This window comes from Barbus barbus (genome assembly GCF_936440315.1).
Source record: "Barbus barbus genome assembly, chromosome: 28".
Lineage (NCBI taxonomy): Eukaryota > Metazoa > Chordata > Actinopteri > Cypriniformes > Cyprinidae > Barbus > Barbus barbus.
Window position 1 is genome coordinate 20,317,425 of NC_136756.1, and position 26,676 is coordinate 20,344,100.

General features: G+C 37.1%; 2 protein-coding genes across 3 annotated transcripts in view; both read left to right on the forward strand.

The window, feature by feature from the left end:
- Window positions 1–7,011, forward strand: part of LOC306848395 (A disintegrin and metalloproteinase with thrombospondin motifs 10-like) — a 57,739-nt gene extending 50,728 nt beyond the window's left edge. For both annotated transcript variants that reach the window (XM_079382910.1, XM_079382911.1), the window contains exons 21-25: window positions 349–478; window positions 1,062–1,266; window positions 1,843–2,019; window positions 2,471–2,630; window positions 3,840–7,011. In XM_079382910.1, the coding sequence (XP_079239036.1) occupies window positions 349–478; window positions 1,062–1,266; window positions 1,843–2,019; window positions 2,471–2,630; window positions 3,840–3,949 (782 nt within the window). In that variant the 3' untranslated portion in view covers window positions 3,950–7,011. The remainder of the gene's footprint in view (window positions 1–348; window positions 479–1,061; window positions 1,267–1,842; window positions 2,020–2,470; window positions 2,631–3,839) is intronic.
- An 844-nt stretch (window positions 7,012–7,855) lies between these two features.
- LOC306848394 (unconventional myosin-If-like) lies at window positions 7,856–24,293 on the forward strand. Its single transcript, XM_079382909.1, has 29 exons — window positions 7,856–7,915; window positions 8,093–8,192; window positions 13,078–13,209; window positions 13,507–13,596; window positions 13,698–13,792; window positions 15,448–15,535; window positions 15,624–15,713; window positions 15,812–15,943; window positions 16,291–16,425; window positions 16,543–16,675; window positions 16,802–16,998; window positions 17,080–17,160; window positions 17,823–17,909; window positions 18,004–18,090; window positions 18,195–18,362; window positions 18,474–18,559; window positions 18,816–18,897; window positions 18,996–19,102; window positions 19,202–19,300; window positions 19,588–19,732; window positions 19,881–19,995; window positions 20,416–20,585; window positions 20,835–20,980; window positions 22,547–22,693; window positions 22,775–22,923; window positions 23,017–23,076; window positions 23,195–23,423; window positions 23,492–23,664; window positions 23,748–24,293. Exons 2-29 carry the CDS (start codon window positions 8,190–8,192, stop codon window positions 23,822–23,824), a joined length of 3,303 nt encoding a protein of 1,100 aa, XP_079239035.1. The 5' UTR covers window positions 7,856–7,915; window positions 8,093–8,189; the 3' UTR covers window positions 23,825–24,293.
- The last annotated feature ends 2,383 nt before the right edge of the window (window positions 24,294–26,676 follow it).

Below are 26,676 nucleotides of genomic sequence, written 5' to 3' on the forward strand. Positions count from 1 at the left end.
TGTGATGGCTATTTTCACTTGTAGCATTTAAAACTATTTCTTTTATTCTTAAGTGATTTGTTTTTAACAGTAGTCTCTAATGCTCACCAAGACTGCATTTCATTTAGGATGCTGCCTTAGAAGGCAGCTATCTATTTAGGCGGTAAGCAGAAAAGCAGCTCTCTAGATTTTAGAACAGAGCCATAGGTCAACAAAACTGGCACAACAGATCACGCCATAATAACTTCACAGGGGTTGTGTATTTACACAAAGACAAGAATGTGACAGCAATGACATCAAAGCTTTATGTTTGTATGATTAGGGTTTATGGTAATCTACTGTGATTGAAAACTATTCTCTGTGTCACAGGGTTTCAAGTCCAGCAGGTAGTGTGCAAGAAACAAGCCGATCTCTCTGTGGTGTACAACCACTTCTGCGACAAGAAGAACAAGCCCAAAGACAAGAAAAGACCCTGCAACTTGGAGCCCTGCCCTCCAACGTGGGTGTTCTGAATGTGTTTGTGTGTTTGGCATCAACATCCATCCCGATCATATATGCTCCATGCTAAATATAGGTGCACATGGGATGCATATGGAAACACATGGTGATTCGATCACGCAAACCACTTTCAGAAATGGTCAGGGATGCATATGGCCACTTCAGATTTGTAGAAAATGCTAATGTGTCCTGATACTTTCCAGACATCATCGAAGGACCACCGATTAGCCAGTCAGTGCAACTGACTGTACTATCCAAATCACTGTACCAAACATTCACATAAGCTAATAAATATTCATAATAACTTTTTGTTATATCCTTTTCTTTTTAATCGCAAATAATTTTTCATTCTTTATATTTTTGTGTTCTTTTATCATTGTTTTTAAAACATTTAAATAGTACACTTTTTCATTACAAATTTGTTTCTTTCTTGGTTTATTTATTTATTCCCCCAATTTTCACAAGACTTAGACTTTTGTACTGTATGTGCACAAGACTCAACAAGATGTCTCTGGTATACCTGATCAACGTCATGTGACATGCTATCAATGCCTGATATTTTCTGGTATTTGTGTGTCTGTCAGGTGGTGGACAGGAAACTGGTCAGATTGCAGTCGAAGCTGTAACAGAGGAGTGCGTACACGGGAAGTGCTGTGTAAAAGAAAGATCTCTGCTACGGAGGAGAAAGTTCTGGATGACGCGGCCTGCCCCCCACCACGGCCTTCCATCACCGAGCCTTGCAACAATCACACCTGCCCACCAGAATGGCATGCCCTGGACTGGTCTGAGGTAGAGGAACATCTGGGTCCAGTTGCATAAACTTAGCCTATGTTAAAACTGTGCCTTAAGAACTAGTCTGACCAATTAGCAGTCAGACAAGGGCTCTTATTTTTCAGGTTCAATTAGAACGTATAGGAGGTCGTGGCCTAATGGTTAGAGAGTCTAATGCAACTAATCGAAAGGTTGCGGGTTCGAGTCCCCGGCCGGCAGGGATTGTAGGTGGGGGGAGTGAATGTACAGCGCTCTCTCCACCCTCAATACCACGACTGAGGTGCCCTTGAGCAAGGCACCGAACCCCCAATTGCTCCCCGGGCGCCGCAGCATGGCTGCCCACTGCTCCGGGTGTGTGTTCACGGTGTGTGTGTGTGTGTGTGTGTGTGTGCATTTGTTCACTACTCACTGCTGTGTGTGTGCACTTGGATGGGTTAAACGCAGAGCACCAATTTCGAGTATGGGTCACCATACTTGACAATATGTCACGACTTTAAGACTTTACTTTAAGAACAGTAGTCTAGTAAAATCTTACTTCGATATTTGGTGTAATTTGGTCTTGTCTCTTAATCTGTTGTCACGTATCTTTTACAGTGTACTCCTAGCTGTGGTCCGGGTTATAGGTACAGAGTGATTTTGTGTAGAAGTGGAGAGAACGGTGAAACTTTGCCAGAGTCAGAGTGCCTGAAACAAAGCCGCCCGACCACCAGGGTGCGCTGCAACATACAACGTTGTCCACCACCTCAGTGGGTTACAGGACCCTGGGGAGAGGTGAGAACTCGTTTAAAACTGTGAGATTGACACTTTGTGATTTCATCTCATGCACTTACCATCAACATCTGACATAAGTGTTTAATGTGTAAGAAAAATTAGATTACGCCTTGAATAGCTGTGCATGGCAAGAATATTCTCATGAGACCCAGCAAAAAAAGCCATTTTTAAAATAGCAATATTGTGTTTAGTGCACAAGGAAATATTTAATTATATGAATTTTTAATTCTATCATTATCTAATTATTATCTAATATTACTTCTACTATCTACTATTTTATTTATTAGATAAAAATAAGTTAATAGGCTGAATTGTGATGTCAGACATATAAAATAAGGGCAGGAAACAAAATAAAATGTTCAGAAATAGCTGAGTCCAGATATGTGCGGTTCTATGAAATTTTCTTATACATGCTCCTGTCCTGTTTGTCGTGTGTTGTTGTGTGTTCCAGTGCTCGGCTAGGTGTGGTATGGGTCAGGAGATTCGTTTAGTGCAGTGTCTGGCACACACTGGCCAGCCATCAAATGAATGCCCTGAGACACATCGTCCTGCCTTCATGCAGCAGTGCAAGAGCAAGTGTGACAGCAGTGGCCCTACAGATAACCCTGAAGGTTAGAGGTCAAAGGGCAAGCAGACACACTTTGCATCCCAATTTCCATACTATTTGTCCCATATAATATTGTTTTTAATGCTTTCCAAATCATAGCATTTTGAATAGCATACTGAAGCTTTTTTGAAAAATTGCCCATAATCCTTTTAGCTTCTAATGCAATTTTATGACAGCAGGTTTGTTCGACTTGAAGTGGCACTGCGCAGAATTATCAGTGTATGACATCAAAGTATTGCGAGAGCGATTCGAAAGCATAAGGATCCGTCTGCTCTCTTATCACTCTCGCGGTACTTTGATGTCATTCTGCGCAGCGCCGCTTCAAATCGAACACACCTAGTATTATGTTGCAGTACTCACATGCTGCAATGATTGCATCATCACTGTATTCAGGTTTTGAAATTAACTTTTTCACACACCAGCCAATTTGGCTACTAAACTTTTAAATGACTGGCTATTCATAACTTCTACTAGTTGTCAAAAAAAAGCAGAAATAAACCAACAGCTTAAGGCTATCTGGATGTGACAAAGTGGGCATTACAAATCACTTCAACTTTGTGTCAGTACATCATAAATAGAACGAGGCATCAGTTTATTATCGGGGATTTGTCGTGTCGCGCCGCATGCAGTGTAGACAGCATCACTGATCATAATGGGTTCTAGGTTGTTTTTCAACTCTTCGTTATTGCTTCAATGCAAAAGGAATCCAGCACGCCCGCCACGCCGTTATTTGTCGGGAGTGTTCAAGTAAGCTAGTTATGCACAGATGCTGCACAATTAGGCTGTATTTAATATTTCATTATGACTTACAAGTTCAATATTTGCACTAAATCTGTGCAGATTTGGCTTACACGAACTTGCCCAAGAAATTGAGTGAACATAATTTACGAAAAGTAACCTGACAAATTGGTTAGTGATTAGACGTTACCCGCCACAGCTGATTTTTACCCACATTTGGTGGGTTGGCGGGTGTTAATTTCAAACCCTGACTGCATTACTGTATGCATTTGAGTACTTTTTGTCGGCCAACCTGAAAGTTAGCATCACACTTGTTCCCTTGACAAAAACAATGTAGGACTTTTCAATTGCAATGCATATGTCGAAAATGTGTTACATGCATGGACACTGGAATATCTGAAAACATTGTGTGTTTTTAGGATTTTTTGTTTTGTAACGTGCATGTGACTGACTGCATTTTTTCTGTGTCCTGTAGAGTGTAAAGATGTGAACACAGTGGCATACTGCCCCCTGGTGCTCAGGTTCAAATTTTGCAGCCGCGCATACTTCAGACAGATGTGCTGCAAAACCTGCCAAGGACACTGACCTCCCTCTCTCTCTCTCACACACTCTCTATGTCTCTCTTTCTCTTGCCCTCATTTTCTTCCCTCTCCGCCCTCCCGTCTTCTTGCGTGGCCAAAACCGCCCATGCTCAGCATTCCATTGGAGGAGTGCTGTTAACCACTGGCAGACTGACATCATTGTGAGAGAAAGCGCGGAAGAAATGAGAGCGAGAGAGAGAGAGACGTGAAAAGAAAGAGAGAAAGAAAGTCTGTGCTGCTCTCTTTCTCTCCCTCCGACCAGCTGCTTTGGCACTGCTGCTGTGAATACCAGTCTGCCCAAAAGACATCTGTCAGTGTTTCTTTTGCTCTTCCATGAGGTGCTTTCGCCCATCACTGTCATACAGAGAAGTGTTTGCGTGAACTGTCACAGCTGTACTGCTATATCTCAGTGAATAATGGTCGTCTATTATTGTAATGTGATAAAAGAAGCATTTATAGACCAAATGTCTTTAGTCTCAAAGGTGCACTCAGTAATTTTTTTTTGTGTGTGTAGCGCTGGTCGTTTTAGACTTATACTGACACCTAGTGTTTTGGACGAATCGTTAAAATGAGTAGTGTTTAGCTGGTCATGTGATCATGGCATGAGAGACCTACCCCATGTAAAATAAAACAACTCTTGTTAAGCTGGGATGTTAAACATATTTTCAAAAGTACTTTTTACTTTGCATATGTATGCTATTTTAGTTTTGAAAAACATTATTGAGTGCATCTTTAAAGGGATAATTCACCCAAAAATTAAACTTCTGTTATTATTTACCCACTCTCATGTTGTTACAAACCTGTATGAGTTTCTTTACTCTCTAGACTACAAAATAAGAACTCTATGTCCATACAATAAAATACATTTTTCATCTAATTTTGTGTTCCACAGAAAAAAAAACAGTCATAATAGTTTAGAACAACATGAGAGAGAGTAATTTATGCATTTTCATTTATGGGTGAACTGTCCGTTTAAGGGCCTTTTCACTTACAGCAATTTACAAAGCAACCAACAGTTAACTATTTTTAAACGATTTAAAATGACATGAGTAAAGGTGCGGTCACATTTACCTGTGTCTTGAGAATTTTCATGGTGTAATCCAGTAATTTCAATAGGAATTGATTTAAGGGGGAAATTTTCCCTACACAGATTTTGCAATGAATTTTGCAAGTTGCGAAATCACTATGTTGAGCTGTTGGTTTTGAACAGAACTTGTATGTGAGCTGCGCATTGTACATTGCTACACTATTCCAAACAATGGATGTTTGCAATGAAAAATTTGCCGAAAATTCACTAATGTGACCGCACCATAATGCTTCATGATACAGATCAATGCTGCAGTTGAGTAGGAACATTTACTAGCAGTGACTTGTTAACATTGAACAATTAAATCGCTGTCCGTGTGAACTGCCCTTTAGAGACACTCCAGATCACTCAGATATCATAAGCTCTCATTCGGTGTGGTTGGTGCTGAGATACTGTATCTTTTAATCTGTAAACCTTGTGGCTATTTGCAGGTGCTGTGCCGTTTTCTTGCCATCCGGTCCCATAATGCTTACACTAATTAATCATAAGATATTGTGCATCAGTCAAACCTGGATGAACAATGAACTGTTTAGCAAACAGAGGGAAACGAGAGGTGAGGTCAGTTTAGCTTCCGTGCACAACGTAAAATTAGATAAAGAGGCCAATGGAAGCTGTTGTTGAACCATGTAGTGGTTGTATTGTTATTTTCAGACACTTTTTACTTAAGATGACATACTGTACTTTTAATGCACCACAAGTCTACATGCAGCAATTGTGGTGACAGTGCAGAATCGTGACCCATGTAACTCACCTTCTAGTTTCTGGGCTGTTTCTGTTTAATTTGATCAGGTCAGGAACACATTTTCATACTATCACATTTGATAGCAATAGTTTGGCCAAAAATGAAAATTCTGCCATAATCTACTTGACCTTATGTTGTTCAAAACCTTTGTGTTTCTTCTGTGCAAAGCAAAATGATGATCAGCAGAGTGTCCAAGCTGCTTTATTCCATACAGTGATAGTGGTTGATATTTTAAAAAGCACCATAACAGTACTACAATTATATTCAAATTACTCTAAAGCCATAAAATAGGTCAATTTATATAGGTAAAATACCAGAATGTAAGTCATTGTTTGTAGTGACAATCCAAAACCAGTGGAATTTGAATATGCACTTTGAGAGTAAAGGTGAAGAATTAGGGTGGAAGTAATATTTTTGCTAATTTTAATTTGGGTCTGTGCCTCACAAACAAATACATGTTGGTTTGGAACAGCATAATGGTGATTAAATTACAGAATTGTCATTTTTAGGTGAACTCTTCCAACTTTCAGTGTTTTCATATTGATTGGAATTGTAAATGAGAACTTACAATTTCCTTTTACCCATTTTTCAACCAAATATCAACATTCAGCTCAAATTTGCCAACTTATTAGTGTGTCACCATTAGAGAGCCATAACAGATTCTCTGTCCTGGGTCCTGGCAGCACACGTCGAATGTTTGATTTGAAGAACAGATCTTGAAGAGATGGCCTCCTTTCAAGGACTGATGGCTAATCTGTGGTGCTACAGTATGGTGCTATGTCTTTATTTGTCGTAATCTCAAGATTCAAGTTATTTTTGTATTGTAGGGATTGTTTTGCTAAAGCTAATACATTTGCTAAGGACAAAAATATATAAGCAAGATTCTATGAAAACTAGAATTATTGTTGAAGTCTCTCTGTAGAGACACTAACTTTGTAATCATTCTTTGGTACAATTATTATGTGAAAGATGAAAATGCTGTTTTGCTTTTGATGGTAAGCTTTTTATCTTTAAATTTTGCAGTGTGTTCCTACATTTGCGATAACTGTAGATTCACTTTGGAGTTGCAGTCACACTTGTTTATTTGGACTTTGTATAATGTTGATTTTCACATGCTACTCAGTAACAGTACTGTCGAGTGCTTGTAATGTAGTTTATGTCCTCCGAATTGTATGTAGACCAGTTGAAATGAATTTGAAATGCTGAATAAAAAGATGCATTGTGTACAAATAATATCAAATGTATTGTTTTGTCTTTTATATATACATTTCTCTTTTTTGTTTTTACAAAGATTGATGAAAGATTAGTTTTTACACACTGTCAAATGTCTGTCACAAAAAACCCTCAGACTTTTATAGACTCGTCTTTTTATCATGTGTCTTTACACTTTATTGGTATAATATAAAAATAAACTTTCTGCATGCTGTCGTTCAAGATGTAGTGCTAATAAAGCTGAATGAATGGAAATGTAATATGCACATTCAAACAGCTTCTATTAGCACTAAATCTTGAACGACAGCATGCAGAAAGTTTATTTTTAGCTAAGCATTTACAAATTTACAAGTTAAGCATTTACAAATTAAAATTATGTACAATTTCTGCTGCAGGGATGCAGAATGAGGCGCCTGGAGAAACATCTTTAGAGGATGACAATGGCGAAACAAATTAGAAATGGCATGTACACTGAAAAAAAAATGATTCATTGAGTTTACTACATCTTTTCAAGGTAAGTGGTTGCAATCAATTTATTTTAGCTACATTTAAATAAACAAATTTAGTTTTTTCATTTAAATGTAGTTCAAATAAAATGTAGCTAAAATAAACCACTTACCTTGAAAAAACTGTAGTATAATTGTTTATGTTTGTTATTTTTAGGCCATCTGAGTTGAGGCTTTGGAGGCCCATGGATCACTCAAACCAGGTTTGTTTTTGCATTCAGAACATAATGGAGAAGTTCAAACGTGAGTGAGGGTGTGTTCAGTTCTAGTGTTTTGCAGGATGACTATCATTTCTGCATCTCTTACAGTTTGTTGTCATCCATTCAACAGGAGGGGCTACACACATCCTGTGTCACAGACCTCAGAGTAACGGCTGACCTGGAGCCTGTGATACATTATTGGTTTTGCGTGATCGTGATCTAGGTGAGTTAGACCAATTATAGGTCCTCTACGCTTGTAGGCGTATGTGCATGTGTGCCTATAGAGCGTGCAACTTCTTCTTGTCTCACCTAAGGGCTGTGGGAGTTTGAGGAAGTGATCTGTGCTCAATGCTTGTCACAGACTGCTTCCCTTCACTAAACTTTTGGTCTTGTGCTGTAGAGTCTGCCGGTCATGGTAGGGTGCTGAGAAACATTTGGACTGTCACGCTCAACAAAAGAAGAACCACAAACGAGGAGGAACCCAGAGCACCGGCATAATGGTAAAGTGCTTAGTATTATTGAATCTAGACGTTTAATGAGTTCTTTGAGGTTTTGTGACTTATTTTGAATCACATCTAATCTGACTGCAAACTATATAACTATATGTTGCTCCTAAAAGGCCCCCTTGTTGATTAAACTCAAGTCATTTTATTCCTGTACATGCCTGTAAGTGTATATAGGGTTATAATTTCCTCATTATGCTCATTACTGTAGCTCAACAGTAGTTGCTAATTTTGAAAAGTTTCCTCCTCTGTAAAGTCAAATGCTTAAAGAGTTCATATAGGATGTGTGAAACTAAAAAGGAAGCTCACAGAACAGCATCATCCAAAAGACACAGGGTTTGTAGTGAACTCAAACAACTCCTTAAATGGAAGCTGATTAGCCTCTGTCATTAGTCATGGTTTAGCATCTGTGACTTCTGTCTATTTATTAGCTGAGTGCACTTGTTATCCATCAATTTCCTTTGGTGAGGTGCTACTGAGGGCTTTCATTATGTCAGGGCAAGGCAGCGAGGTAGCTGAGAGCAGTTTGAGGCTGGGGTGGTGCTTCTGTAGGAAGTGAGCGTTTGACTTTGTATGGCGAGAGGTTTACAGAGAGAATTTTTCGCAACAGCACCCCAGAGGAAGGGGGTAGTGGGGAAGTATGTCAGAGGGGATTTGCGGTTCTTGTTGGTACTTCCTCACCACTTCTACAGCTTTCTGAAGCTTGTGTCTTTCTCAGCCTGTACTAAAAGATCCAGCAACTTACACAGATCAGATAATGGATGCGAAGTTGACAGGAACAACATTATTTTAGGGATAGTTTCCCCCCAAAAAAGGGAAATTCTGTCATTGTTCATTCACTTTCATGTTGTTCCAAACCTGTATGACTTTTTTTCTTCAGTGAAACACAAAACAAGGTATTTAAAGAATGTTATTACTGCTTTTGACCAAAAAATCAAAGTCAGTGAGGTCCAAAACAATCTAAAACCCTGTTGACTTCCATTATACGGATCACATGAGGGGAAGTTGTGGCCTAATGGTTAGAGAGTCGGACTCGTAATCGAAAGGTTGCGGGTTCGAGTCCCCGGCCGGCAGGGATTGTAGGTGGGGGGAGTGAATGTACAGCGCTCTCTCCACCCTCAATACCACGACTGAGGTGCCCTTGAGCAAGGCACCGAACCCCCAATTGCTCCCCGGGCGCCGCAGCATGGCTGCCCACTGCTCCGGGTGTGTGTTCATGGTGTGTGTGTGTGCATTTGTTCACTACTCACTACTGTGTGTGTGCACTTGGATGGGTTAGACGCAGAGCACCAATTTCGAGTATGGGTCACCATACTTGACAATACGTCACGACATTTTAATCTATTTCAAAATGTTTAACTTCTGAATGAATCACAATGCTTTGCGTTAACTATTTTTGGAATGTGAAGATCACATTTTCCACTATTACCATGGCCATTACTATCCAGTTCCAGTGCTAAAGAGGAACATCAGTGATGTCATTCCAAAAAATAGTCAAACTGTTCCTGACTTTGAAATGAAAGTCAGTAGGCTCCAAAACAACCTCAAACCCCACTTTTATTGTATGGACAAAAACAACCCACTGAGACATTTTTCAAAATATCCTCTTTTGTGTTCCAAAGAAGAAAATCATACAGGTTCGGATGCTTTATGTAAGGTTTATTCTCTTCAGATGTCCATATATATTTGAGAACCCTCAAGTGTTGTTTGTGAGTTTTATGAAGCAACAAAAGGCTTTGCCAAAGTTCTGTCTGCTGAGTTCGAAATCACAAAGTATTTCTTGTTCATTTACCTCGTGACCCTTAAAAAAGTATATTATGAAAGCATAGTATGAATGTGAGTATCAGTGTAATCCAAACATACTATATTCGTAATGTTCTCATTTTCATGTGACCTACCAGCATCAGTGGTATTGCTTCATTGCAATTCACAAATCCTCTCCCATGGCCTCATGGGATTTTTCAGAATCACCATCGCAGCCCCAAAGTTCCCAATTACATCATGAAAGCCCTCAGTAGCATCTTACCAAAGAAAACGTGACCATTTAACCAAAGCATCAGGCTTTGATGAATAACAAGTGTACTCTACTAATTAAGGCATCATTAATTAGTAGAGAGAATTCCTCCTTCAGGATACTTTTCACCTACTGCTTTATGAATACTGTGAGCTTGGACGTAATACTCATTTCACATATTGCCCACTTTATAGTAGGGAAATAGGATTGTTTGTAATCAGCCTCCATCTATGCTTTCTATCATATTAGACATTTACATCAGTGAATCATTATCTGATTCATTAATGTCTATCTAGCTCGTCAAGTGGTAAATTGTGTTATCATTTCCCCTCCATTATTTCATAAGAGCTTTTGCGTTATTTCAATATCTTTAATTTCTGAATGATTCACAATGCTTTTATTAGCCAAAGATGGAATGTGAAGATCAGATGAATGTGTTTTCCACTGGTCAAGCATTTTCCCATTTTTTTTTTTTTGGTAGTACTAGTAGCAAAGAGGAACATTAGTGATGTACATTGAGTAATATTTATTCTTCATTCTGTAGATTTACACATCTTATGAACATTATGTAGCCTGTAATATCTCAGTACCTCTTTCAGCAAAAGAGAAATGTATCTTCAGAAAATCCAGTGTCCCTAAAACAACAGTTAATTTATTTATAATCTTATGAATCTATACCTCTGTTGTAGCTCACATTGGTACTATGACCACCCTCTATGTTTGAGCTGCAGTTGAAACGAAGGCTAGGAATTCAGACCACAAACCCAGAAAGGGTTTACAGCTTCTTAACGGTGCAACACATCAAAAGAAAAGAAGCCTTAAGGAGCTTATTTAGAAAAACATCTGGTTTACCTCAAATTTAAATGCAAAAATTAATGTTGATGCTTAGGTATATCAGCACTGAATTTTGTCAGAGACTCTGGCATCCTCGATTTAACTTCGACCTCTCCAACTGTAATTTTAGTGTGCTTTCTGTGTAAAAAGAACGTTTTTTTATAAAAATGTGTTGAATTGTGCATTTCGTGCCGATTATATATAAATATAAGCAGACGGCAGTGTTATTATGCTGAGTTCTAGGAAATTTTGTGAAGAAAGCCAGAACCTTTAATTGTACATAGGATGTAATACATCAAAATGTGACACACTCACAGCTGGTATATAACTTCCTTACATCTGCTGCCTGTTGCTTGGAAACTATCTGTGGTTTCCTGTCCTGTTAACCACAGACATCCACCTTAGTTCAGTCACCTAGTTATTTAGACTGGACCAATTCCAAAGTATGGTAATTAGAGAACCTACATTACAACCTACCTACAACCAGCATTGACTCATTTTGCTTACCCTTACCTATACCTCAGTGGAGTCATCATCCCCATTTAAACAGACGTGCACTATGTATTTTATAATGTTGTGAGATTTGCATACTCCTTCCATTGTACTTTATTTGGACTTATGTAGGAGGAAACCTTCTACATATTGTACTTCCAAAGTCATCTTGTAAAGGATTTAAGTATGAAATGCTTGTCATATTATGCTGAACATTTTGTCATTTTAAAATCTGAAGATTAACACATTCTCTTTTTTTTCCCATCAGCGCACAACGTTGCAATATTTTTAGAAACATGTTTTCGACTTTGTATTTGTGAAGATCATGTTTCGTTTTAAAAACGTGTAACCTACATTTAGGTGTACATACATGAGCATCTCGGTTCAGCTTTTAGCTTCTCTCCTTCTCAATCTGCAATCACCAGTGGTTATAAATTGTGGTAAATACTTCAGTTACAGGGAAGATTGAAAGAGGAACTGGATGCTGTAAGTGTCTGTTTGGACCATGACTTAAGTTTTACAAAAGCAGCATATGTCACTTGCTTCAATATTAGTATAGTATGTCACTTTTACAACCTTTGTTATTTGTACAGGATATATATTTTGAAGTAAAAGGTTGACATACTGCCTATGTAATCAGAAAGTTTCCATCCTTTTAAATAAACTATAGTTTCCTGTTGGGTTTGCTGTAGTTTAACTCCACTAATGCATTGATATACATTGAAATGCTCTGGCTAAAATATACCCTAAGCCTCCACAAAAGTCAAAAAGCCTCTTCAGAAGTCAGCCTGGCTACATTCTTGTGTGGGACGCCCACTTTTAACAATTTAGTCAATTCATGATGGATAAAATCAAGCCCTATATATATTTTCAATATGTTTATGTAAGTAAAATGGAATGTGGATTTCATTCCATATTAGATTTACACTTCTTGTGCATCAAGTCACCATATAATCTCTACTGACTTCCTGTAGACCTGATCAGTTTCTACTAAGAAAGAAATCATGGATTCCCTGAAGAATTTTCAATAGGTGTTTAGAAATATTCTAGTCCTGTCAAATGATTAATCGCGATTAATCGCATCCAAAAGTTTTTGTTTACATAATATTTGAGTGTGTACTGTGTATATTTATTATGTATAATATAAATACAAATACATGCATGTATATATTTAAGAAAAATGTTATATATAATATAAAATATGTATATATAAATGTATATACATGTAAATATTTTCAAAACATGTACTGTAATGTGTGTGTATTTATATATATATATATATATACACACACATAATAAATAGACACAGTACACATACATATATTATGTAAACAAAAACTTAAATTTTGGATGCGATTAATCGCGATTAATCGTTTGACAGCACCAAAATATTCATTTAGAATTTATGATTAAAATAATTTGCTATATAAAGACTACAACAGCTGTTTCCTCACATACATGAACTCAAACCTTTGTTGTAAAATTCCTACAAATGGGCGTTGTGACTCTATTCTCTCTCTCTTTCTATCATCTGTCCTTCAGGGCAGTAAGTATCACTGGCAGAGCCAGAATGTCAAGCAGAGTGGGGTTGATGACATGGTGCTTCTCTCCAAGATCACTGAAGATGCCATTGTGGAAAATCTCAAAAAGAGATACATGGACGACTACATCTTTGTATCCTTGACACACTCCTCTCAGCTGATCAGTTAGTACTGTTTGTGTTGTTGCTGTAACTGTTTTTAAGACTTCGGACTTTTGTCTTCCTCTTTTGTTTACGTGTATCTCAACAATTAGCACACACTCACTTCCTGATTTTACATGACTCTTAGCAGCCACTCTTTTGTTGTTACATGAAAACAACACGTCTACTGCTTTAATTACATTTTATGATCTTTTTTAATGAGTTGAACTGAAAAACAGAGTTGGTTTGAATTTAACTGAATTGTTTATGTCCTTAACTGTGATTTGAAGACTTATATAGGGGCTGTATTGATTTCGGTGAATCCCTTCAAACAGATGCCATACTTCACTGACCGTGAGATTGAGCTCTACCAGGGAGCTGTAGGTCAAATACATCAAACACTTACTGTCGTTGCAGTAAGCATTAGAATTTACCGTGATAATAGGATATCAGATTCACAGCTATCTTATTTTTTCTTCAGGCACAATATGAGAACCCACCGCACATTTACGCTCTGACAGACAACATGTACAGGAACATGATGATTGACAGCGAAAATCAATGTGTCATTATAAGGTTTGTGGTGCTCGCATGATACATGCTGCCTGCTTCAACATGGATTTGATGTTCTTCCTGTGACTTGCCACATTCAAACCAAAGCCCACTTTCACATGCAGGCCACACCTCCAGATCAAACCGCTGGAGAAGAAATATCAGGGAATTCACATGACTCGCTTCTGGTTTAACATTCAAAGAAATCCGTCTTTTTATACATTGTATACATCTCAGTTCTGAGAAAGCAGTCTGTGACCTTTCACTGTCTAACAGCTCAAGACGAAAGTTGTGCAATCCTCTGTATTTTCAAGCCACTTCAGCCGTTTTGCAGAGATAATGATTTCAGTATCGGTGTCAATCGCTGATATCATTTTTTACTCTCTTCGGTCCCATTGTCACTGTTGGCGGGTCCTTCACTTGTTTGTCACACCCACAAAAGTCTTTGCAGCAGTGGTCACCATTCTTAGTATAGTTTCCTTCCTGATTTACACAGGCAGTGGAGAAGAGCTTACAAATGTTTTTTTCTTAATAGCTTTCTGAAACTAAAGGCTGCTTGCTACCTTGTTGCCAAGCTGAACACAAGTTTGTATAAAAGTTACTCTTGCCAAACCATCACATATAAGGAACTAGAACAAATCAAGCGAGGTTTAGACATGACCAAGCAAAATTTAATAACAAAATTGACTATCTCTCAGTAGAACCAAATAAAAAGATTCATTTAGTTCCTTCAAGCATGCCATTTTTATCATTTCAACCAATCATTGATATTATACAACCAGGATATTATAGACACTGAAGTATGTATCTGATTGACCATCTTTGGGCATCTTTGTGTCGCAAGATGTGTCCTGATGCTTTCCTACTTCCATTTTTTGGGTCTTAGCCAATGAGGGTGAGAATAGCCATATGTAGGCGTACAAATTAATTCAGCTTACGACTGCTATAATTTCTTTTTTTTAAAGAATTAAAAAGGGGTTAAAAGCCACGGTAACACTTTATTTCGATAGTCCACTATAGACATTCTACAAAGAGTAAGTAACTTTGCAACTACATGCCAACTAGCAGTCATTAGAGTATTAGTAGACTGTCTGCTTAATATCTTCTAACACTTTATTCTGATGGGTCCACAACACACAACATACTGACTATTAGAAACGTACTACCCTACTGAGAGTTAGTAGACATGTAGTTGCAAATTAATGAGAATTAGTTGGCATGTAGTTGACATGTAGTTACAAAGTTATTTATAAGTAGAATGTCTAAAGTGGACTATCGAAATAAAGTGTAACCATAGCCACTACCCACAACTTCTTGTGACAGTGATGCCACCTTTTAAAAGCATGCTTATGTGTTTGTGTTTGCGTGAGAATGTGAATTCAAAGAGCACTGCTAAGCAGAATTGTATTGATGTGCCTCCACCCTCAAATATTATAAAAGAGGAAAAAAACAGCTATTATAGGGGTCAAAATAGAACTTTAATAAAATATAAAAGTAAATAAATACATAAATTGTAATGACATTTTTTTATTTATAAATTACAATTATAGATGTTACCTATGGATATGATTTTATTAATACAGTTGTCTGATTGATTTTATTGTCTCATTCATGTTGAATCAGAGAGATTTAACATAATCAGGGAGTTATGTTCTTCTCTTCTATATGTTTGTGTTCAGTGGGGAAAGTGGAGCAGGAAAAACAGTTGCTGCTAAATACATTATGGGATACATCTCTAAAGTATCAGGAGGAGGAGCTAAAGTACAGGTAACAACTGTGTTTGAAATACCCTTTTAGCGTTTTAGAAGCAAATGGCAGTTCGAAAACTTATGCGGTTGTTCTTTTTGTTGTTCAGCATGTGAAGGAAATTATCCTGCAGTCAAACCCTCTGCTGGAAGCCTTTGGCAATGCGAAGACAGTCCGCAACAACAATTCAAGTCGCTTTGTGCGTTTCACACTCACATATATGCAGCTTAGTTTTATGAATTTACAACACGCAAACCTGTGTTCCATTTCTGTGAGTAATGCTGACTCGATTGACAGGGCAAATACTTTGAGATCCAGTTTAGTCGAGGAGGAGAGCCAGACGGAGGGAAGATCTCCAACTTCCTGCTGGAAAAATCAAGAGTTGTGAGCCAGAATGAAAATGAAAGGAACTTTCACATCTTCTACCAGGTAGAAAAATCTTCTAATTATAGAAAAAAAAATGTGTTTAGACATTGTCTTAAATGTAAAATATTTTAATTGTCTTTTTTAATTGTATTTTTTTAGTTTTCAAATCCACATAAGTCACCATAAAAAATCAATTTGTATATGCAACATTATTTAAATAATGATTTAATATATTTATTATTTAAATATATTAAATATTTAATAAAAATTTTATTTTTCCCAGAGCTACATCTGGAAAATTCATAGAATTAAAAGACAAATTCATGCTGATCACACAAAATTTTCAGATAATACTAATGGGTAGCATGAATAGCTATTGAATTAACCACCTCTCTCTCTTTTTTTTAAAGCTAATAGATGGTTGCACACCTCGGCAGAAGGAAGAATTAGGAATTATGACCCCAGATTACTACTCCTACCTGAACCAGTCTGGAACATACAAGGTGGATGGAACTAATGACAGCAAGGACTTCCAAGAAACCATGGTATATATTTTCTTCAATATTATCATGCCAGATTATGTGCCTCCTCTCAAACACCTTGAGAACAGTTCAGTTTTTGCTACGAAGACCTTTGTTAACCCTGATTTTTTATGTCTGCAGGAAGCCATGCAGGTGATTGGCATACCGGAGATGTTTCAGAGGCAGACACTGCAGATCGTAGCTGGCATCTTACATCTGGGCGCCATCAGTTTTATTGAGGCGGGAAACTATGCGCAGGTGGAGAGCACGGACTGTAAGTGATATGTAGATTGAGTTTGCCCATTTGCTGTTCTGAGTAATAATAGTGACTGATTATTTTCATCTTTGGGAATGTTCTGTTAGATTTTGCATTGACATCTTTTACCCTGTTTCAACCCAGTACTGGCATTCCCTGCATACCTGCTGGGCATCGACCAAACCCGTCTACAGGAGAAGCTCACCAGCAGGAAAATGGACTCCAAATGGGGTGGTAAATCTGAAACCATCGATGTGACTCTGAACAGAGAACAAGCGTACTACACACGTGACGCTCTCTCCAAAGCACTCTATGCCCGTCTGTTTGACTATCTGGTTGAGGTTAGTGAACGGCGTATAAACACCCAATAACTATTGGTTTAGGGGAAAAAGTTCAATTTTTACCTTTCTCTGTCTGATCAGGCAATAAATAAAGCCGTGCAGAAACCCATTGAGGAGCTCAGTGTTGGTGTTCTGGATATTTATGGATTTGAAATTTTCCAGGTGAATATCCTCTCCTATATATCCTATCCTCTTATTGTTAATGATTATAAAGAAGGAATTTTAACCTTCTAATCATTAATCATCTAATTAGGTATATTTGTCATTTTAATTAACAATAAATATACACTGCCATTCAAAAGTCTGGGGGAATTAAGAGTTTTGAAATATTAAAAAAATACTACTTCATTCAGCAAGAATGCATCAAGTGACAGTAAAGACATTTATGTTACAAAATATTTATTTTGCAAATAAATGCTCTTCTTTCAGTTCATCAAAGAATAAAACATTGTTAAGGTTTTTCTGCAAAAATAATCAGCAGCAACTGTTTTTAACATTGATAATAACAATAGTTTCTTAAGCACCAAATTAGCATATTATTATTTTTAAAATAAATTATTTTAATGTTATTTTAAAATTGTATTGTAAAACTGTTTTACTGTATTTTTGAACAAATAAATGCAGCCTTGGTGAACCTAAGAGACTTATTTCAATAACATGAAAAAATATTAATGACCCCAAACTTTTGAACATTACACATATTTTGTGTTTTTAATGATTATTTTCAAATGTGAAGGTTTGTAAGTAGCATTTTGTGAAAAATGTAAGTAAATTTAAATTCAGTTCTATTATTAATTACAACGATCTATTTTTTTTTTCTCTAGAGGAATGGTTTTGAGCAGTTCTGTATCAACTTTGTGAATGAAAAGTTGCAGCAGATCTTTATTGAGTTGACACTGAAAGCAGAACAGGTACAACAAACAATTCTTTCAATATACTTTTCACTAGTATCCCTCTTGATGTGCATAAAGTCTCAATCGACTTATTGTTCTTTACATCCCGCAGGAAGAGTATGTACAGGAGGGCATCAAATGGACACCCATAGAATACTTTAACAACAAAATTGTGTGTGACTTAATAGAAAATAAACTGGTAAGCATGTAGAGAGACTGTTCTATATAAATTAATAGCACAATTAATAATTAAAAACAATTCGTCAATTTGTCAACTGTAACCCTGTTCCCCCTCAATCCCAGAATCCTCCCGGCATCATGAGTGTACTGGATGATGTGTGTGCTACCATGCACGCCAAAGGAGATGGTGCTGATATGACTCTGCTTCAGAAGCTACAGGCTGCGGTGGGGACACACGAGCACTTCAACAACTGGAATTCTGGTTTCGTCATTCACCACTATGCTGGCAAGGTGTGTTAAGACTTTTGACCTTCAGTGCTTACCAACCTCAAACTTTTGAACAGTAGTGTATATGCTGTAGCACTCCTAAATTGCTTCTTATTACCTACTTCTTTGATTCAGGTTTCGTATGATATCAGCGGTTTCTGTGAGCGAAACAGAGACGTGCTTTTCCCTGACCTCATAGAACTGATGCAAAGCAGCCAATTGTAAGTGCTAATTCTCTCTTTCTCTCTTGTCATCAGAATTGTTTATATTCAGAGGTTGTTTTAGGTTTAGTAAAGGGTATAGAGAACGTAATATAACAGAAAGCCAGGAACAACAGAACAAAGACAGATGAGTGTAATCAATTTTCCCTGAAATACTGGTTTTCTACTCCTGGAAAGCACTAGCAAGCCCTTTTTTCCATAATCTCAATCAACATGTTCCAAACATCCAAAAATATTTATCTCTCTGGCATTGCAGTGACTTCATTCGGAGCCTCTTCCCAGAAAACCTCAACACGGATAAGAAAGGTAGACCGACCACTGCTAGCTCGAAGATCAAAGTAAGACCAATGTCCTTAATAAACTTACTCTTCTGAGGATCAGCACACTTGTCACATTTCCTTTATCTGGAGTCACTCTTTCACTGTCTGGTCCACAGAGACAAGCCAACGAGTTGGTTAGCACACTGATGAAGTGCACACCGCACTACATCCGCTGCATCAAACCCAACGAGACCAAGAGGCCCAAGGACTGGGAGGAGAGCAGGTTAGTCGTGTTCATTCAATTAGGACTCCAGATATTTAGCAAAGATGATGTAAATGAACTACAGCGTGCTATTCATAAATTTCACTTTTATGTTCCCAGAGTGAAACATCAGGTGGAATATCTGGGCTTGAGGGAAAATATTAGGGTGCGACGTGCTGGCTTTGCTTATCGTAGAATTTTCCAGAAGTTTTTACAGAGGTAAGAGTAAGCCTGAAAAAATATGTTGGTCATAAAATATCTTTATAAAATGTGTACACAGATATTTTAGTAGCATTGCAGTCCAGTGCTTGAATTAGCTCAGGGGTTTTCCAGTTAAGTGAATTAACCTCAAGTGAGGGAGCTCAAATAAATTAGTCTCTGGTGTGTATCTCAGCAGAGATATTGCTGATGTGTTGATCTTGACCTCTCAGGAGTGCTCATTTTAGGGGTGATTTCCCAGGTGTGTTAATCTCAGCGCTAACTGAAACACACTTGTGTTTTGCTAGGTACGCCATTCTAACAGCAGAGACGTGGCCATGTTGGCGAGGCGCGGTACAGCAGGGCGTTTTGCACCTCTTGCAGTGTGTTAACATGGACACGGATCAGTACCAAATGGGCCGCACCAAAGTCTTCATCAAGAATCCAGAGTCGGTGAGGCTCAGAAATCTTAAAAAAGTCACAAAAATCATAAATAAGACCTAGGACGCCTAAAAGAAGGCCATTAATAAACTATTGGTCAAATCCAGACTTTCCCTTAAGTAACTTTTCTTGTTTCAACTCACATTTCTTTTAACTGTAGCTATTTTTGCTGGAGGAGATGCGAGAGAGGAAGTTTGACACGTTCGCCAGAACTATCCAGAAGGCGTGGAGGAAATACATCGCCAGAAGGAAATATGAACAGATGCGGGAGGAGGGTGAGTGCAAGTTTACAAGAGTACAAAACCTGGAGACTTCCTACAAAGGTAGCATTCTAACAGTCATAGAACTTAATAAGTGACTGATTTGAAGCAGTCTACATAGGCAGCAACTCACAAACAGTGTTCCCATTCATTTCTAAAGACTTTGCTGTTAGCATTTTGGCTAAGCTAACAGCAGTATCCTCAAAAAACATCAAAATACACTGCATATACAAATATTGGGTACAATAATCTATTTTGAATTATACCCAACTATTTTAGGTGATAATTTTTGATGATTTAGTATTAAAATAAATTGATTTATTTATAATCTACTTTTCTGTTTTGTAATGTTTACATTTCATATGGTAGCCTATACCCTGTAAGAGAAAACTCTGTATGTGAGGTACTTATTCTGTCTCTTTATGTCATTTTCAGCCTCTGATATACTGTATAACTTTAAAGAACGACGTAGGAATAGTATAAACAGGAACTTTGTTGGCGATTACCTTGGCATGGAAGAGAGACCAGAACTCCGGCAGTTCATGGCCAAGAGGGAGCGAGTCGACTTTGCAGACTCAGTCAACAAGTTTGACCGCAGGTTCAAGGTGAGAAACTAACAATCAAAAATGATGTGTACAGTTAAAAGTTTAGGGTTGGTGAACTTTTTTAATGTTTCTGAAAGAAGTCTCCAATTTGGTGCTCAGAAAACATTTCTGATTATTGTCAATGTTTAAAACAGCTGCTAAAACAGTGATTCATTTTTCAGGATTCTTTTGTAAAATTCAAAAGAATAGCAATTATTTTGAATAGATTAAATAAGGACATAAATAAGCTATAATTATTGTTTTCTTTAGTCTATAAAGAGGGATCTAATACTGACACCAAAATCCATCTACCTAATCGGTCGGGAAAAGATAAAGAAAGGACCAGAGAAAGGCCAGATAAAGGAAGTTCTGAAAAGAAAGCTGGACATAGGAAGTGTCCGTTCAATCTCTTTGAGGTGAGTTGCTGCTTCATACACCCATTTTACAGGTAAAAAGTGTATGCTGGTGACATATGAATCAATATATATATATTTAAGAAACATATGTATGATTGTGACCACAAGCAAAATGGTGGATTCTTAGTCTAAGAATATAGTGGCTTTTTTTGTAGCAATTACACGTTGTTTATTCAACAAGATGATTCATAAATGTGTAAATATTTAACTTGTAAAAATCTCAATTGCATATCCAAAAAAGGCATTACACATTTAGCAACAATCAGATGTACACCTGCTTGTAAAATCATTGTCTGTTATTTATACTCTGTATTTTGCTCTCTGGGCCTGAGCAAATGTGATAAATCTGTTCATTTATACTGTGTCTACTTCATACACAATAATGCTTGCATGCAGATTTAGTAATGTGTGACACAAACAAGCTGCCAGACCACCACTGCTGCTACAGCAGAAGATCTTATACGGAAGTTCTGCGGGGTCAAACTATTTGCATAGTGCAAAGAGGAAATTAGCAAACAGGAAATGAGTTAATATATATGGCAGCTCAGTTCTTATTTTCTACCTTATATGTCAAGTCTGAGAGAGAATGAAAGCAGTTTTGAACAAGAAGGAGAGGCATGGTGATTGTCTACTCCTTATGATGATGATTAATGATGATATATCAAAGATGTGAAAATCAATTACACATTAGTCAATAATAACATTTTCGGTGCTTTGATATTTCATCAGTTGTGCCCTCTCTCATCTCCTCTCCTCTTCTGTCCTTAATTGCTCATAATTCTTCTTCTTCTTCAGTGTGTAAGTTTGAACTGTGCACACAAGTGATGAGAACATGTAATTTGTTTGATTTGATTTATATATAAATTTGCTGCTAGGTCTTCCTTGGCATGGTTTCTTCATAATCACGCCCAGAACTCTTTATATCTTTTATACTTAATAATTAATATACTGAATGGTATCTATTAATAAAAAAAAGTTCAAAGGAACACAATTCTGTTTTGGTATCGATGGAGGCTTACAGATGGGGTATATGGGATTTTTTAAAATGTTTTTGAAAAAATACTATATTGAGTAAAAATACAGTAAAAATAGTAACATGAAAAATTACTACAATTTAAAAGATTTCTATTTTAATATTTTTTTCTAAATGTAATTTCATCCTGTGGTTATCACTCCAGTCTTCAGTGTCACATGATCCTTTAGACATTATTCCAAAAAGCTGATTTGGTGCTCATGAAACATTTCTTATATTTGTCAATGTTAAAAACGTTTGTGCTGCTTAATATTCTTGAAACCATAATACATTTTCAGGATTATAAATGTTTTATAATGTTTTTACTGTTTCTCTTGTCCAATTTAATGAATCTTTAAAAGGAAATATTAATTTCTTTCCATTTTTTTTTTGAGAAACACTGACCAAGACCACCCTAGACATGCCCTAAAAAAATAAATAAACCTGAACGAATGCTGGGATTATAAATTATATTGAAACCTTTGAAGTCTTGGACAAGCACCATATTTTATTCAGGAAAGGTAAAAAAATTGTCTTCTTTAATTTCCCTCCAGCACAAGGCAAGATGACTTATTCATCCTTCATGAGAATGAGTATGACAGTCTTCTGGAGTCCACATTTAAGACTGAGTTCCTCAGTCTGCTTTGCAAGCGTTACGAGGAGCAGACCCGAAGCAAACTCTCACTGTCCTTCAGCGACAGGTGCTGATAACTCTATCTCTCGTTCATAGCATTAGACTCATTCCAGTGCAGAACCTAAATGAATACTACTGTTTTGTGCAGGTTGGAGTTCCGAGTGAAGAAGGAGGGCTGGGGAGGAGGCGGCATGCGTGTGGTGGCTTTCCAGAGGGGACAGACTGATTTAGCTGTCATCAAACCTGGAGGAAAGACCCTCACTATCTCAGTAGGAGATGGACTACCAAAGACATCCAGTACGTGAGATGGATAGATGAATGAAGAGCGTCAGCAGTGACAGAAAAACTGTTCATTGAGCTTCACTGCATGTACTTTTTGTTTTTCTCCAGAGCCAACCAGGAAAGGCATGCCACAGAGTCACGGAGGAAGAAACCAGCCACGGCAAAGAGGTAGAAAAGTTCTTCATTTAGTTCAAATTCTGAGCTGGAACTGCTGTTGAACCATGTGGATACATTTTTATTCTCTCTATATTTATTGAAACCCTCCATATGATATGATTTTTAACAGGGGACCATCAGAACGGGGCAGCACAGTTTGCCCGGGGTGGTGCTCAACAGCACTCTCAGCCACCGCAGCAGCAGAGGGAAGCGACGTACTCCATGCCGACGAGGAACCCTCCACCCAGCAATGCTCTTCCTAAACTGGGATCGCAGAAGAATCAAAGAGGTTCCAGGCCAGCCCAGAATCACTCCACAAACCTCGACTTCCTCAATGTGCCTGATCAGGGCATGTCAGGGTAAGAGAACACAGATAGAAAACATTTCAAATCCAGGTTTGTAAATACTAAAGTCTAAAACTTTTCAGAATGCAGCGGAAAAGGAGCATCAACCAACGGCCTCCACCGGCCCCCTCTAGCCATCCCAAACCTCAGCCCCGACCAAAGGGCCCTCGCTGCAGAGCACTCTACCAGTATTTTGGCCAAGATGTGGATGAAATTAGCTTTGATGTCAATGATATCATAGACCTTATCAATGAAGGTGAGACTTGGAAATAAGACTGTTGTGAATTCTATTTAATTGGCTGTTGAATAGTTTCTAATGTTCCTCTGGGTTTCCTGTAGATCCGTCAGGGTGGTGGCGAGGGAGGATTCATGGGAAGGAGGGTCTCTTTCCTGGGAACTATGTGGAGAAGATCTGATCTCTGCATGTCAACAAGGTCACACTGATGAACCTGCACCTCTAACCTCCACTAGATCATAGAATCTCTTAGGCTCTGGGAATTTTCACTCAAGCCAGTGACGAGATCAGTGACATTTTTTTGTAATAATTTTTTTAAATTGACAAATTTGTTGGCACAGTTTTCAGGCTAAGAGAGAGCATGCACTTGTTTACAAAGACTCTGCACTGTCCACAAATGACCACTTGAATGCGCTGTTATCCAGTTTGAAAGATTTTCAAAAACTTTCTTCTTTCAAAATGAAGAACAATCACACCTTTTTCCTTACTCTGTGTCTAATTTCCTGAAAACTATATGTAAAAAATGAGAAAATGTTTTCTATGCATAATTTTTTATGCTTCTTTTTATCCTTCTGTGTAAAATCTTCAATCATGAAAAGTATAAATTGATGTCTGATACTAACAGTATTAAAGAGAGATTTGTTTAACAGATTTCAGTGCTGTACTATATTAAAATCTAAATGACATCTTATAAAGAAATATATATATATATATATATATATATATATATATATATCCTAATGTTTTAGCCACACATGTGATTATACTCTTAAAAATAAGGAATGTGTCAATTACATTGTGATGATTTAGGATTATGAATGAAAAGACTTTGTTGAATGGAGAATCTGATGTACTTTTCATCTGGAAGTATGTGGTTATTACCTCTCGAAGCAGTGAAAACTTGGAGCCAAACCTAAATAACTTTACAATGGAAATGTGTTTTTCCTTGTTATCGTTCCCCCTTGTCTAATTTCTGTGGTACATGCATTTGATGTGATATTTGGATTGGATTTGCAGTAGAACAGAGGTTATTAGCCCCTGGCACAAAAGGTGAATGACAGAAAAACGTGTTCCTCGCAGGTGAGTGGGAAGACTGGTTGAGCAGGTGAGTTCAGACTGAAAGTTTTCTCCCTGACAGGTGCACAGAGACGCTACAACAAGAAACATTATGAGAGTCAGTCCTCATTTTCCATGCTAAACATTTATGCAAAAACCAGCATGTTGCTGAGTGTAAAAACAAATACAGATTTAAGCCTGGACATTTGCATGTGATCCTCATGTTAATGAGCGGTAACTGCAGCAGTTTCATATGTTCCTCTGGGTTAAAATAGATGTTTGTTTTTTTTTAGGATATTTGTACAGGATACAATGTACAGGCCGACATCAATTTTACTATGGTAACCAGTAACCAAAATACCTGTTACTGCTTTAAAATGATTAATATTGAATCTCCTTGAACCAGGGGCGGATCTAGAATTTTTTAGAAGCAGGAGCCACAATGGGGCCACCATTTACAGAGAGGGGCCAAGTTTACCGTTCTTTAACAATAACGGCTTAAATATTTCCATATGTGTGTGTATGTGTGTATATATATATGAATTCATTAAGAATATAACATGCATAATAAAATATAATACAATATGTGAGGAAAAAACTGCCAATTTGGAGTTCGTTTTCACACTTTGTTGAGTTTTGGTTTCCAACAACAAGAATATTCATGAACATATGATAAAATACAATATGTATACAGCTTAATGTTGTTCTTGAACATTGTAAGAAACTGACACTACATTATTATTTGGACATGTAACATGTATTACATTCAAAATTCATCTTAATTTAAATTATAAATATACTTTTGTTCAGTGTTAAATCATGTTAGTTCTTGATGCTACATCATTTTATTTTAATACTACAAATGAATTATATATAAACATTTACATAGGAAATTAACTATTGTTCAACCTTATTGCAGAGTAGAAATGAAACCGCATGAAAATTTTATATCACGATTATAGGGACCAAATTAATCACGGGTATCAGTATTGTTAAAATACTGTAAATGTCTAAAAGGTATAACTGTAGTGTCAATTTAAAGAAGACACTTGGCAGATTGGTGTCAGAAAAATAGCTACAAGGGCTTGAATTTACAGTTATTACAAATATTATTTACATTAAATGTCTTTGACAAAAAATATAAAATTAGCCTTGTTGCTGTCTAGAAACACAATGCAGGTAAAGCCACAAATCTGACCATGTTCTTTTTCAAATCTGAGGATAACTCTATAACTCTTAAGTTTCATCAAATATTTTTTAGAGTATGCCATGTGATTTTGTTTAGAGTTTAAAATGCCAACTAGTAGTTACTCACATTATCTAAGCATCCATGCAGTTTATTGTCTTGTGCTTCCCAAACTGCTTTGTCTCCATGCGCACATTCACACTTCTCCCCGATAGGAGACTTTTAGATGTTTTTAATCATGATGCTAATGTATTTTATTTATTGCCCATTGTTTATTAAAAACTTTCTGCTTACACTGTTTGATCCCACATTTCTTTGGTCAAACTTAATTTCATCTCTAAAATTTGTATCAAATGTCTTCCTTTAAAAACAAACATTCTTATGGTCTCAAGTCGATTATCTTTCCTGAGGCTATTCATAAAATATAATTGTTCCTATTTGCATAAGGGCTAGCATGTTTAGTCATCAACATAAGACTATTAATATTGTTTTTACTAAAAAGTGTTTGAAACAACATGCAATCTGATGAGGCTTCTTATTAATGAGGCAAGAAATACATTATTTTTATACTGTGATAACGTCTATGAGTTAAATGAGTCCTCTGGCTTCAAGTGTGAATTACACCATACATTACAGCAATAATCAAATTCAGTTTTAATGATAATTAAAATGTAAAACAGTAAAACTAACCGTCGAAATTTCATCGTGAAACCAGTAATAGTTTCATTCATTATTGTGTTACCGAGAATCATCATACGATGCTTCCACACAGACTACATTAGAATGTGATG

Excerpts from the sequence above, each read along its gene's own strand:
- LOC306848394 (XM_079382909.1), top strand. Across the intron at positions 23,424-23,491 it reads CCTGATCAGGGCATGTCAGG|AATGCAGCGGAAAAGGAGCA; the intron begins GTAAGAGAACAC and ends AAAACTTTTCAG. Across the intron at positions 23,665-23,747 it reads CATAGACCTTATCAATGAAG|ATCCGTCAGGGTGGTGGCGA; the intron begins GTGAGACTTGGA and ends GGTTTCCTGTAG.